The sequence below is a fragment of the Mastigoproctus giganteus genome, chromosome 4 (assembly GCF_048544385.1).
Source record: "Mastigoproctus giganteus isolate SK-2022 chromosome 4, ASM4854438v1, whole genome shotgun sequence".
Lineage (NCBI taxonomy): Eukaryota > Metazoa > Arthropoda > Arachnida > Uropygi > Thelyphonidae > Mastigoproctus > Mastigoproctus giganteus.
Genome location: NC_143578.1, coordinates 91,832,768 through 91,844,890, shown reverse-complemented (window position 1 = coordinate 91,844,890; position 12,123 = coordinate 91,832,768). Strand labels below are relative to the sequence as shown.

General features: G+C 35.1%; 1 protein-coding gene across 5 annotated transcripts in view; it reads left to right on the top strand.

Moving 5' to 3' along the window:
* LOC150086911 (uncharacterized) overlaps positions 1 to 12,123 on the top strand; it is a 320,086-nt gene that overhangs the window by 243,065 nt on the left and 64,898 nt on the right. For all 5 annotated transcript variants that reach the window (XM_090372801.1, XM_090372802.1, XM_090372803.1 and 2 more), the window contains 2 exons: positions 3,807 to 3,937; positions 8,516 to 8,644. In XM_090372801.1, coding sequence (XP_090228927.1) covers positions 3,807 to 3,937; positions 8,516 to 8,644 — 260 coding nt within the window. The remainder of the gene's footprint in view (positions 1 to 3,806; positions 3,938 to 8,515; positions 8,645 to 12,123) is intronic.

The window sequence follows — 12,123 nt, the reverse complement described above, 5'->3', positions numbered from 1 at the left end:
AAGCCTTGAATGGTTTGAGCATGCTCAATGCTCATGGGATTCTTCCTCTTGCTCAGAATAATCACCTGAGAGGGCATAAATTCAAATTGAGGAAAGGCAGATGTAGAATAGATGTGCAGAAGTTTGCCTTTAGCCAGCGGGTAGTTGGTTGGTGGAACAGACTTTCCATCCTTTGTTGTGGAAGTTGATAGCCTAAATAAATTTAAGGCTGAGCTGGACAGGTATTTGGACCGAATGGAGGGGTGAAATGGGAGCGTTTTTTTTTTTTTTTTTTTTTTTGCTGATGCTGCACAAGCTTGCTTTCTTGCATTATATGCCTCTACTAATGTCAGTGCTAATAACGTGGCCTTGACAATGCCCCTTGCATACGCACCTACTCCCTCCAGTCACTATCTGGCAGAGTAGAGGTAGCAAGATTATACACTAGCTGATCCGGAAGCCTCCTAGAGAGTTACCAATAGGTTCGGTCCAGTGTACTAACGGCAGGCCTGTGAATACCATTTTAGAGCTGTACCCTTGAAATGTATGGAAGATTGGATCTCGCCATGATGTCCATCATAACCTCAAAAGTCTTCCGTCATACTGCATGATAGAAGAGATGGGAAGGATTGACAGGAACTTAGCTCAGTGGACTAAACATGGGTTCCACCATTTCATGCCTCCAATAAGAAAAGTGGTGGTATTTACACCAGTTGATGAGAGTCATCTACTCTTTGGTATACACCGACAGTGGTAGAGAACGAAAAGGATCTGGGGGGTAATTGTGCAGGCAGATATGAAGTTTTCTGAGCAGTGCAGATGGTCTGCAAGAGTAGCTCATGGTGTCTTGTTACTGATATACAGGAATTTTTCTAGCAGGGATAAGAAGGTGATTATCCCCTTGTATAAGGCCTAGTATTGCCTGGTAACACAGAGGGCAGCATTCCTCCATGTGGTGCAGGCGCCACACCTCGACCCCTGCTTACATTGGTTCACACCCACAGTGTGCTTGCGCATGGGGGTTATACCCATGCGCAAGCACACTGTGGGTGTGATTACTAACAGTCCTACCATTGTGAAGATGCAAGCAGAGGATTTGGCTGTCACAGACCATCCGGACTTCGCCGAAATTGGGTCCACTTGATTTAAGTGTCACTCGAATATCAGTTCCATCAGCATTTTAGACACCCAGGTAACAAGTACAGCTTGTCTGGCATATCTGAGAAAATGTCTGCAACAACCTTGAGGACCAGCTAACACTGGGGGGGGGGGGATGAAGTGGCAGAAAAAGCTTCTAATTGAAGAATTATAGTTTAAGCTCCACGAAGAGCATCCTGCCAGTTTTGATTTCATTGAAGTAGTTTTTAATAAATAAGCCTTTGAATTTCCTGTTATGCTTTACCAGCTATGAACCATTTTTTTTTTTTTTGATGGGGGGGGGGGAATGAAGTGGCAGAAAAAGCTTCTAATTGAAGAATTATAGTTTAAGCTCCACGAAGAGCATCCTGCCAGTTTTGATTTCATTGAAGTAGTTTTTAATAAATAAGCCTTTGAATTTCCTGTTATGCATTACCAGCTATGAACCATTTTTTTTTTGATAGAGGGCCACACAGAAAGCTTTTGTATAGCCATAGACAGGAACAAAATATTCATGTGTTGTAAAAAAAAATGTGTGTAGTGTTTTGTTAAATTATAAGAAAAATTTTTTTTTTATAATTTGAGGCTGAATTTTGGATGTATTTCTTGCTAAGGTCTTTCATGTTAGTGTGGGTCCAGAAAAAGCTTCTAATAGAAGAATTATAGTTTAAGCTCCACGAAGAGCATATTTTAGCTTATAATTCTTCAACAAAATACCTAATCAGTATTTTTCTGCTATATATGTCTATAATTTTTGAGTTCCTGCCAGTTTTGATTTCATTGAAGTAGTTTTTAATAAATAAGCCTTTGAATTTCCTGTTATGCTTTACCAGCTATGAACCATTTTTTTTTTTGATAGAGGGCCACACAGAAAGCTTTTGTATAGCCATAGACAGGAACAAAATATTCATGTTTTGTTAAATTATAAGAAAATTTTTTTTTTTATAATTTGAGGCTGAATTTTGGATGTATTTCTTGCTAAGGTCTTTCATGTTAGTGTGGGTCCTTACCAGTATACTCCCCTTAATAATAGAGTTAGTTTTCTTTGAAGTGAGTTTGTAGCTGGGCAGGTGTTAAGTGAATAACAATTTTCTTTGTAGTCCTATGCTATTACGATAGATGCATTCCTTAACACTTTCGCTGCTGGTTTTTCCGACTGTAGTTTTGACCACAGATTGAAAACCATGGTATAGTCATTTCTGAATTGGAAAGGGCAGAAACATTTTTGGGCTTTCTTCTCACCATGACTAAATTAATCAGCCCCGGTGAAGGTTTCTTGACAAAAATATACTCTTTGCCTTCTGTCAAATTGGAAGAAAAAGTTCTAAAAGTAAGGTGGATTAGAATCCGAAGCCACGTATGTGTTCAAGAAGTAGTGAACATGTTAAAATTTAAAAAAGTTATTGGAGTTTAATATATAATAACAAAAGAATTAGATTAATCTGTTTTCATAGATGATATAATAACAACAGTCTAATAATAAAAGAAGATTGAAACTTCATGGACTGTTGGTTTATTTAATGGTGAAGCAACCCTATTAGGCCTATTATGATAGACAAAAAGGAAATTGCAGAAAATTTTTTTTTCTGACTCTCGCAGAAAGTGAAGCTTCGTCTGTTGTAAGCATTGGTGGTGAGGTCATTTAAATTATGAATCTGTTGGTATCTAAGTTACCCTTTTGTTTATACAATAATTTGTAATATTTCTGTACTTTTATGTCACTGCTTCTTTGCGTGTCTTCATATTTCTCAGCAAAGATGATCATTACAGCTTCTGACTCGTGCCAGAAGCTTTTACCTATTTGAAAGCTGTATCAGCCATTTATTTTGGGAACTGCGATGTTAGCATTTCTTCAGCTTATCTTGCATTCTTTGGCTTTAACTTGTGCTGCTTCTTTCCAAATCCAAGTAATTGGATATGTGAGCCACTTTTTTTTTTCAAATTCCCAGTAACCTGTTTATTTTTTTTTTCATTAATATTTTAGATCCATTTTAAAAGGGACTGCTAGTTAAAGTGGAATCAAATGAATCAAGTAAATTACAGAACAAATAAAAATAGTACATAGCTTACATTCCACTTGATAAATGGTGCTTTGTTTGATATTTAACACCATAATAATAATTTAGTTTTACTCACCTTGGAACACTGCTGTTTGGCATGTTTTTTTTTATATGTAATAACAAGTGAGGGAAGTTGTAACCAGAGTACAAAGGAGTACATCACACTGGTGATGTTTTTAAGCTATATTTAACAAAATTGAGAAATTCTGTATATCATTTCATTGTTATTTTATTATGTTTAACTTTTGTTGATTTGCAAGTTTTTTTTTTTTTTTTTAAATAGCATTTTCATTGTTATGATGCATATCAAGAATTTAGGTCAGTGCTGGCCTTTGATCTTCTTATGTTTATTGTTTGGGTCAGTTGGCCAAGCATATCACTTCCTTCCTCTTGGTTAGTAATGCAGTTTCTTTATTCTTTATACATAGTATTTTCAGGTAACTGAATTTGACTAAAGGTCACTTGTGCCAGAGTAACGAAGGGATCCTGATATTTTGCAGTTACTTAAATCTCTTGAGTGCATGTTCTCTTTAATTGATTCATTAGGAACTTAATTGATGATTTTTGATACTGATATTAAATATGTTAGCGTTAATCTTTTATTAATTTTTAAATTATTCATTTTATTAGGTGAACTGAGCGAAGAAAGCAAAGCAGCCAAAATAGAAATGTGGACAGCTTTAAAGGCTAGAAAAGAAGCTTTAGAGGAAGCTCTGAAGAGGAAAACTGAAGAGCTTAAAACCTTATGCCTTAAAGAAGGAGTAAGACCTTTAGCATTCTTTTTAACCAAATGTCACCTCTAAAGGGATCATTTTGACCATCCACCCCACCCAATTACTCTGTTCACCAGCTGTAACTCTAATACCCTTTTAAGAATAAGAGTTTTTAGGTTGGACAGCAACATTTAGACGTATTATGTATACACAATGCTTGTTATATCAAGGATTGGCAACTTTTCAAGAAGTGAACTGAATTCACTATAAAAGTATTTATGTACACTAGTAATACATTTTTAAAATTTGAGTATTAAAAATACCAATTTTGTAAGTGGTTTTTTTTTAAAATTAAAACTTATTTTTTTAATTACTGTGATAAGGTTATTGTTACTAAATTCATAACAAGGTATTGTTTTAAATTTAGCAACAATTCCAGAGTGGTGCAATTAAATTAAGCTGTTTTGTGTACAGCCTTTTGTTGGAGTGCTACAGATTCTGGTCCTTGTTAAACACTTTATCATAGTATTAGACATGTAGTGGGTTAAAAAAAAAAAAAAAAAACTGTCCTGTGTTCTCTTTCTCTAGTTACTGATCCAGCAGGCCTTTGAACTTCTTTTAAACCTTTGGCCTCAACTGTCCATGGCTACTTGTTCCAGTGATTGACAACTTGCTGGCTAAAGGAATACTCACTGTCCAGACTGTAATTCTTCCCCTTAGTTCTACCATAATTTAACACCACAAAATTTTCACTTCATTCATTTTTTCTATCCCCTCTCAGAGCCTTAAAATCCTCAAATGATAAATATATATATAAAAAAATAATAATAAATAAATGAAAAAAATCAAACCCTCTAACTAAGCAATGTGCTTGGTTAGAGGGTTTATTTTTTATTGTATTTACCAAGTGATTTTTTATTTTTTTTTAACCTTTAAACCTCTGTCTTTTGAAAACCACTGCATATTGTCATGGCATCAGTGGGATATGGTTCTAAATGTATTTAGGGAAATCTCATAATACCAAATATAGATTAATGTCTCCTGCAGCTCTCTAAGTGTTTTTGGTTTCTTTTGCATTACTGAAACACCCATTTTATTCCAACAGTTTTCGATTGGGGTCTGGTCTGGACTGTTTCCAGGCTTTGCTATTGTGCGAATTGATTTATCATTCAACCATTTTTGCGCCTGTGGACAGTAAAGTCAGTGAAATAAATTATATTTAATTAAGCAAGTGTGGGACATTTCATAAATTTAAAACTTTTGTTAATTTTATGAAGTAGTACTTACAGTTTTGGCTCTATGACATGGAGCAGAGTCGTCCTGAAAAATACAACCTGCGACATCCCCATAGTGATGGCTAATTGTGGGAGATAATTTTTTACAAGACTGTCCTTGTACACCTCAGCATTCACTGTACTCTTCACAAATTCAAGATGACCAACTCCTCTGTGGGAAATACAGCCCAATATCATTTGAGATGCAGAATGTTTCACTGTGGAGATGAGACGGTCGGGATGAAATTCTCATCTTCTTCGTCTAACAACATGCAGCCATGAAGATTGAAATCTGATTCATCAGAGAAAATAACACATTTCCACTGTCCCCATACCAATTAGCATGTTTTTTTTTGACCCACGTGAATGCCGGGCTCTCCTTTTTTTGCTGGTTGACATCCTACTATTCCAGATAAGGAAAAGTATTTATGTACTGTAGCAGTATTGCCTTTACTTCTGTACCTCTTCCCATGCTATTTTGAGACACACAGGTGGAAAGAGAAATCTGTCCTGCACTGCAGAAGATATTTGTGGACATTCACTTCCTTTCTTTCTGTTTAGACAGCCAGTTATTGACAATTTTTGTAATAAACATAACTCGGATGACCTTTGACTGATTACAGTGAATTCTTTTAGCTATTTCATGCATAGAATGTCCCTCTGTATTCAACGCAATAGCAACACTTTTCTTGTGTGGTGTTAATTGTGAAAACTCAGCCATAACAGTAGCACAGAATACTGGACTCGTGGCATATGCACTGTATTTATACTGCAGCTAGGGTAATGCAAACATGTATGGCACGTGATATCATCTAAGAATGCACTGGTTTCACAGGAAGCAGTCATTTTTGGCAACACTGTTGTCAGGAAAACAGGAAATATATTGTGCATAAAGGATAAGAGGAATAGAACCAGGGTATGTCTGCCAGGGGGACAAAAATAGATAACATTGTAGAGCAGATATCAACTTTTAAAAGTACAAAAAGTGATGTTGTTGTACATGTGGGCACTAACAATATTAAGAGTAGGAGATCACAGGAATTAAGAAGTACAGTTGGGAAAAAAGCCACGAGTTAGGATTAAATTTGAAAGTGTTTGCAATTCTGCACAGATATGATGGCAGTATGTGTTGAGATCCTTGTCAATCAGTTCATCCATGGAGAAGAGTTTTTCTTAGTATGGTATGTGCTTGTTAAGGAGAGACTTTTTACAGGGATGGGATACACTTGAATAGAAGGGATGTAAGAATATTCACTGATGCTATTGAGGTAGTGTAAAGAGGGTCGGGGAAAAAACTGATAGCTTGGGGGGGGGAGTATACAATCTAATAGATTAACTAGAGCCGCAGCCAGAGGTTAAAGTGAGTCTTGCACTGCATCAATTAGAACATGCAGCAGCCTGAAAACCAAGGTGTCACGGATTTCAAGCCTTGCTCTGAGCATTTTCATAGATATGATGTAAATACATGGGCTATGTTAGGTTAACTAAGAGTAAGAACAGGTGCATGTATAATTGCATGGACACATCGCTAGGAGCACAGTAAATGAATTTGAAGTACTGATTGCATCGAATGCAGACGTTGTGGGGATATCAAAGACGTGATGTCACTTAGACATAAGGGATGCAGAATTTGAATATGGGGAATACAATGTGTACGGAAAGGCCATACAGTATGGGAGGGGTATGCTCTTAGTTAGTAAGTGAATGAAATCTAAGGCAGTGCATCCAGTCAACATGGTTGGCAAATGTAATGTTGAGTCAGTTTGATGTGACATAAGCACAGGGAAAATGAGATTGAGAGTGTCTAGGCTTAATAACTTGATGATATACCAAACAACTGTACAGAGAAATTGAGTGGACCAGTAAATCAGAATGTCTTATAATGAGAGATTTTAACTTTGCAGATGTCGGCTGGAATTTATGGTTAGGTCACTCATACAGTAGCAGGATTTATTGGGTAACTGTTTTCTACAGCAGCATGTTAGAGAGGCAACAAGAGGAAGTAAATACTCTTGAGCTGTTTATTAGCAGCAATTCATGCATTAAGAATCTGCAGATAAAAGTCCTCTGTGTGACAGTAATCACAGTGTGTCGATATGGGATTTATTTAAAGAAAACTACTGTCAAATGTAAGGAGAAGGGCTTTAGCTTTCATAAGAGTGACTTCAGTGCTCTCAGACAGTTTTTAAATTCTGTGTAGCGAGACCATCTGATGATGTTAAACAACAACTACTAAATGAGAAGCATTTAGGAAAATAACCGTAGAAGCTACTAGAATTTTCATACCAAGTAAGAAATACTGTTCCGGGCTTAGTTGTTATTTTGGTTTTTAGGAGCATTAGTAACTAAGATCATATTCTCAAATATTGCTCAAACAGCTGAAAATATTCCAGTTCAGTTTTTGGAATACTTGAATTACTTGAAAGAAATCCACAGTTCAAAACAGTAAAGGGAAAAATGTTTGAATGAAACATCATTTACCTTGTTTGGTCTCCAATTTTCCACACCAGTATTGTTTGACAGGGCATCATTAATTTTTTCATCACTATCAGACAAAAGTAAATCAGATTCCGAAATGGAAATGTCTAACAGTTTCTTCATCAGAAAGGCCTTTATGAGATGTTGATATCTTGACTAAATACTTTTTTCTGGCAGATAGTAAATACATAGCAAACATTAAAAATGAAGAGAAACTGTTAAGTGGCTGTTAACTGTTACATTCATTTAGTTTGTCAAATTGTTTATATGAAGTATAAAGAGAAAGCAGTTCAATAATTACACCAAACAGTGAGAAAACAGAAAGGCATGTCTGATACAACATTGGACCAGAGGAGAGATTTTATGATGTCACATGAGACATGACATTAGACTGCAATGGGCATAATTTTTTATGCATACTAATTAAATAAGAAAGTCTGACACTACTATTATATTACACTAACATTCTTATTACATGGTTGAAATAATATTTTTCAAATATTGAGGAAGATACATAAAATAAGAAAGCAATACAGAAAAGTCAAATATTTGCAAAAATTGATATTTCCAAAAGTCGTTCTGAAATTGTATTTTATGATAAGCTAGTTTTAAGCTTGAGAAGGGTAGAAGGGAATAAAAACTGCACTTAGAGCTACCTGCATAATAAAAACAAATTAGACACCCACAGGCTGCAGTTAGACATCCCCTGATATAGGCACATTCCTTTAAAAAATGTTTATTTTTAACATCAAAGTGTTTCAAATTCGGACCATAATTATAGTGGCAATATTATTTAACTTAAGTTTTATAGTGTAATTGTGCATTCAAATGATATATGTTGATTTATGAATTGTGGATTTTTTTTTTTGCATAGGAATTAACAGGGGAACTTCCTCCAGAAACGCCACTTATTCGTGGAGAGCCCTATCCTCAAGTACGGCGTAGAGTTGGGACATCATTTACCCTTAGTGACAAATTGATTTTGAAAGGCAAAACTAAAGAGGTATGGCAAATTCCAAGCATTATATTCTATTACATTAGAAGTTATTTTATACCCTACTTATCATATTTTAGTTATAACAAAAGTAGAAAAAATTGTTCTTCAGTAAAGGAAACTTTGTTCTGAGGTTTAACCAAAAGAACGTTAAATCTGATTTCCCCCCTTCAGTCTGTGGACTGATGATGGAAATCCTAAGGCTTTATGGCTGCATCGTGGCAAAATCATTGACCTACTCCATCAAGTTGCTAACGCCAGATGTCTTTAACTGGGATTTTACCATGTGATTTATAATACAGCCACTCCCCGACTTAACTGAAATTCAACTTTATGTAAGTTTTTGCTGGCTGGTGCAAACTTAAAAAAATCATGGAAACGTATTTTGCATCCCGTAGGAATGAATGAGAAGTATCATGAAAATATCATAATGTGAACCCAATAACACATTGGTTTTTTTTGGTAATTCGTTCCAAGACCTTGGAAGTTTTCGCTATATAACTAAGCTATTTATCTCTCTAAAAGGTCATTTTTATAATGGAAATTGCACTGTACTTTCATTATTATGATATGTTCTGTTATAAGAATCATTTTTGAACCTTTGTGATATTTTTATAAAACACATTTCCCGGTTTATCGGGCTTTTCTTTTAGTGAAATCTATTATAAATAGGTAGTAGACTCGATCTTATTGCATTTGCGATAATACCAATAACTGGAATTCTGTGTGTTTTTACATTTCAGTTCACTGAAATCTTCAATCATATAAAAAACAAATAAATTTTCAGAATCTTCTCTTCATTCCTATTTACTTATTACAATGGTAAAGGGAAAGGGGCCAATGGAAAGTGCAAGTGCTAGGAAACAAAACAAAACTTATTTAGAAATGAAGATGATTAATTAAGAAGTATGAAGCAGAACAAAATTTGTCATCTATTGCATGGAATTAGGTCTCGCAGCTTCAACAGTGAATACTATTTTAAGGGACAGTGTGCTATATTGAAGATGGAAAAGCTATTAATAATATGGATGGAAAATCAGATTCAGAAGCAAGTGCCCAAGTCCAATGGCCATTCAAGCAAGTATTTATGAAGATATTAAGGATAAGTACGGCGAACCCCAAGTCAAGTTCATGGCAAGCAAAGGGTGGCTTAAGAGGTTCAAGCATCGTGCTGGTTTCCGAAACATTAAAGTATGCAGTGAATCGCCAGTGCCAATTCTGCAGCTGCAGAGAAATTTTGTTGTGTGTTGAAAAAAGCCCCTTCTAAATCTCCACAGTCCTCAACTTCCACAGCGGCATGCCTATCAGCTGGAGAGTTAATTCTGCAATGATGCTCAAAAGGTAAAACTTGCTGACATTATGCCTGTCTCCTCTCTTTTTGCAATTTTTCCTGCACATGAGATAAAAAAAATTGATTAAATAATTCTGTTTACATGTTCGTCGAACATTTCTTTTTTACTTTAATCAAATTCAATCAAATTTGCGAGTGCTGCATAAGCATTTAGGGAACTTCCGACTTATGTAGAGTTCCGCAGAAGACAACCCTTACATAAGTCAGGGAGTGGCTGTAGTTTTCAATATGTTGTATTAAAATAGTATGGGGTAGGGGGAAGACATTGATCCACAATTAATGACATTGCCTGCTTATGAATAAATTTTAATCAAGAAACATGGATCAAAGACCTGATTAAAAAGAATGTGCTGTTGAACAAGCCATATTGTGTTTTTAGTGTTGATTTCATGTTTGCTTTTCTCAGTGTGTGTGTGTGGTCATTCATTTGTGTAATATTCTATGCATTTTTGGAGTTTACATTGGAATATTGTCAGTATGAATATAATTTTTTTTTATTTACCTAGTTTCCTCCACCAGTAGTTTTCAGTATATATATATATACACACTTCTGCCTTAAACATCTGGTCATGGTCATGTGTCCAGATGTTTTTTGGATGGGGGAAGTAAAATGTTTCCCTTTTTTTTTTTTTTTTTTTTCTGCTAAAAGGATTATGATGATTGGATGCCCAAAAACTGTAAAGAGATGTTCTAGCAATATGGTGTTTCATTGACATCACTGCCACTCACATGGGTGAGTGGCAGTGATTCATGGGGGCATTCTTTTTCAGAATGCCCCCATGAATTTATTAGTGATCACAGTAACTTTCTGAGTGATATACTGGTATCTCTATCCTGAAAAAGGCCTCCAAGGTTGGGGGCCTTTTTCAGGATAGAGATACCAGTATATCACTCAGAAATCTTCAATCATATAAAAAACAAATAAATTTTCAGAATCTTCTCTTCATTCCTATTTACTTATTACAATGGGTAATAAGTAAATAGGAATGAAGAGAAGTAATGGAACTTAATGGTTGGTGTATGGGTAAACTCATACACCAACCATTAAGTTAAATTATTACTGTAAACAAAATATTGATACAAATGTGGAAATTATATTTACATAATTAAATATTTATTTACAAAATACTGGTATTTCTGTTTATCTTTGTTACTTTGGGTTAAGAGTTAAGTAAATAATAATAAAAGTAGTTTTAAGGTTTTTGTTGTTGTTCATACTAACCCTACTAACTTTAACCTTAAGCTCTGGTCACAGTAGCACTGTTTTGGTAACCTGGGAAAGGAAATAACTCTCCCAGAGCTAAAAGAGAAAACTGAGTAACCCAAATCCTCATCAAAGATCCAACCTAACAGACATAAGCCAAATTAAAAGATGATGGATTGAAACCAGTAAGGAAAAATATACCTCTTTTTTTCTAATCATCCACTTCACTTGTAAATTGAAATGTCTTCTTTTTTTCTGCAAAAAAAGGTGAGCTGAATCCCCAAAAACTGTAAAGAGATTATGTTCTAGCAATATATTGAAACCACAATCTAAGAACCCAGAATTACTACTATAAGCAACAAGCTTCACAGGAATACTTTTATGAGTATTCCTCTGAAAACTGATCCACAGTATACCACTACCACCCTAAACAAATCAAGAGGTGTAATAACAGATTCAGACCTGCTCCTTGTCTCCAAAGAAATCTGCAGTGAACTAAAAGAACAGGGAGTTGCAAATATTAAATTCATAACAGTTAAAAGAAAGGGCAACTTCATCCAAACCAGAATTTGCACAAATTCAATGGAAAAGTTTGAAACTCAAGCAATTGCTCTTAATGTTTCAAAGTTTTTTGATCATGTTTGGCATAAAAATCTTCCAAATAAGTTTCTTGCTTATGGATTGCTGACTGTTCTTGTAATTGTTTATCCAGTTTTCTCTCTGACTGTTCACTGCTGGTGATAGTAAATGGCTCTCTGTTTTCTAACTTCTCCGCTAATGTTGGCATTCCACAATGTTCAGTTTTCTTCCACTCTTTTCCTCTTATATACTAATGACCTTCCAGTTTGAGAAACCTTTTGCACTACACAAACAGCTTCAACTTCTTGAATATCCACTACCAATTCCTTAAATTCTGATCCGGGTAATTCCCTA